General features: G+C 33.7%; 1 protein-coding gene across 1 annotated transcript; it reads left to right on the top strand.

Moving 5' to 3' along the window:
- The first annotated feature begins 1,266 nt into the window (after nt 1-1,266).
- On the top strand, nt 1,267-2,400 carry LOC109588577 (uncharacterized). The gene is made up of 6 exons (XM_020004721.1): nt 1,267-1,389; nt 1,453-1,605; nt 1,752-1,801; nt 1,936-2,018; nt 2,079-2,165; nt 2,237-2,400. Exons 2-6 carry the CDS (start codon nt 1,459-1,461, stop codon nt 2,392-2,394), a joined length of 525 nt encoding a protein of 174 aa, XP_019860280.1. The 5' UTR covers nt 1,267-1,389; nt 1,453-1,458; the 3' UTR covers nt 2,395-2,400.
- The last annotated feature ends 34 nt before the right edge of the window (nt 2,401-2,434 follow it).

Genomic DNA, 2,434 nt, shown 5'->3' with positions numbered 1-2,434 from the left:
ATTTCTTTAGTTGCCATTGTGATGCTTGTTGATTTTACACAAACAATAATTTTCTTTATTATTATTATCATTGTTATGACTTTACATCATTTATGAGAGACAGCATTGAATAGACATGCTGAAGGAATATCAACTATCCTGATGAAAAGTGAAGTTAATACTAGTCTTGATACAAGTCCTTGTTCAAGAAGCTGTGAGCTGAGAGTGTCCATCTTCCCTGCAATGTTGCAGCAGAATGCAGCTATTCCTGTTCTTCCAGGCTGTTGTCATTCATATTATCATTGCATATCATACATTAATTAATTGTTTGTTTTTTAAAATAAAATAAAATCACACACTTGATAAAACAGTAACATGTAAGATTAATACCTTCTTTTAGCTGGAAACCTCCACTAAAGTATTGCAGTAGCAAGCATAGCTTCGTAAAAAAATTAATTGCTTCTTCCAGAGCTGCAGATCCATAGAGATTCGTTTACTGTATTATTTATGGAAGATCTGAGCATGCGCGACCACACCCAAATTTTGGAGCACATGGCATGCTTCTTTAATTAACAAAATGGCTGCATGCAGCTAAGATGGCTCGATCCAGCAGCCACAGTACCACTTTTTCCTTACTTGAAAAATGATCTGATGGGACATGGACCTGCGCATAGACTGTTGGAGTAGATTGGTGTAAGAATTATCCTTGTAGCACCAACTGATACTGAGATACACACCGACAACTGAATTGACAGGACTTCTTGATGATGATGATGATGATGATGAAGATGAAAAAAGGTGGCTGAACAAAACGGCCGGTTCGCCGATTTTTGGCTTTTCTTTTAGACTGGGCCTAGAGCCACGCTATGGGTACCAATGGAGTCCTCTGGTCAAGATAAGGTCCTCTAAGAAGTCTGGTAAGCATAGGAGCTCGTTTTCCCGGTATAGCAAGGCTGCAAAAGTCGTGGCAGCCATTTTGTTTGAGGGTGAATCCTACTTAGTAACGCTACCGCGTTACTAATAGTACAGGGATGTCGGCCAAATTTCACCAAAATTGTAAAAGAGAGAATTTTAGGTTTTTATAATTTTATCTGATACATATACATGTACTTATGCTGTGTAGAAAGTTTGAAGTGATTCCGATCAAATTTGAATTTTTTATGAATTTTTGAAGTTGCTCCAAAATTGAGTCAAAGCCCCTGTACTATAGTACAGCTTCTCGGGCCAAATTTTGCCAAAATTAAAAATTGGAGAATTTTGGGTTTTATAATTTTATTTGATGCATATACATGTACTTATGTTGCGTAGAAAATTGATGAATTTATTTTAATAGTTATTGAATGTTTATAGGTTGATTATGATTACATTGATACTAATAGCACTGAAGATAATGTTGAAATCAATCACGAGGTAACTACACTATACATGTAATTTTTTAAACTCCATTCTCTGCCTCTTTCTCTCTCTCTTTAGTTCTCAATGGCTGAAGTTGAATTAAATGACATAATGTCTTCATTTGAGGCCAACAATTGTCAGCCTATTCCTAATAAACTGTTAGAGTATCAAATGTTCAATCAGCCTTACTATACTGGAAGGATACTCAGATTATTATTAGCTCCTAGACAAGTGAGAAAGAAAGAGAGATTTTACTGTTTATATTGCTGTATTACATGTATATATTATTATTGATATTATTATTGTTAATTGTTATTGTTGATATATTACTGTTAATATTGTTGAATATTTTAATGATTATTTTAATTTTTGGACAGGTTCCTTCACCTCTTGATACAAGGGAAAGACTCATTGAAGCACTTAAGAAGTACTAAAGAACATACATGTACTTGTACACGTACATGTACATGTACAATACATAGTGTACATTAATAAATGTACATACAGGTACATGTACATGTATAATTAATGTTATGTTGTTATTTTGTTGTTGTTTTTTAGGAGAGATAAAAGCCACCAGTCTATGTTTGCTAAATATGAAAGAGAATGTAAAAAGTTAAACAACTCAACTAGTAATGGCAAAGGTACATGTACATGTATAAATTATTATTATTTATTTATTTATTTATTTATTATTCTATTAGGATCTAGCTCCAGTAAGATGTTGCTGATGTATTCTCCATTAGAAGAGAAGCTGGAGAGACTGAAGAGACACTATGAGGACAATGAAGGTAAGGGATAGAGAGAAGAGAAGAGGAGCTATGGATAATGGATTATTATAAATTATTGTATTATTTTCTAGATCAATTAGGTCCAATTTTCTCTCAAGTTTCCACTGCGATTAATCAAGTAGTCAGTGACATTAAGAAATCAATCATTAATAATAATGATAAATCATCAAAGAAACACAATGGAGACATATGCAGTCCAGGACTGAAGGAATGGGAAATACAGGTATGAAGTATGGGAGCATGGGAGTGGAAATTTTAGGTGGCTATGA

Source organism: Amphimedon queenslandica, unplaced genomic scaffold (assembly GCF_000090795.2).
Source record: "Amphimedon queenslandica unplaced genomic scaffold, v1.1 AMPQUscaffold_12002, whole genome shotgun sequence".
Lineage (NCBI taxonomy): Eukaryota > Metazoa > Porifera > Demospongiae > Haplosclerida > Niphatidae > Amphimedon > Amphimedon queenslandica.
The sequence above is the reverse complement of the archived record's forward strand: the minus strand, read 5'-3'. Positions and strand labels throughout refer to the sequence as shown.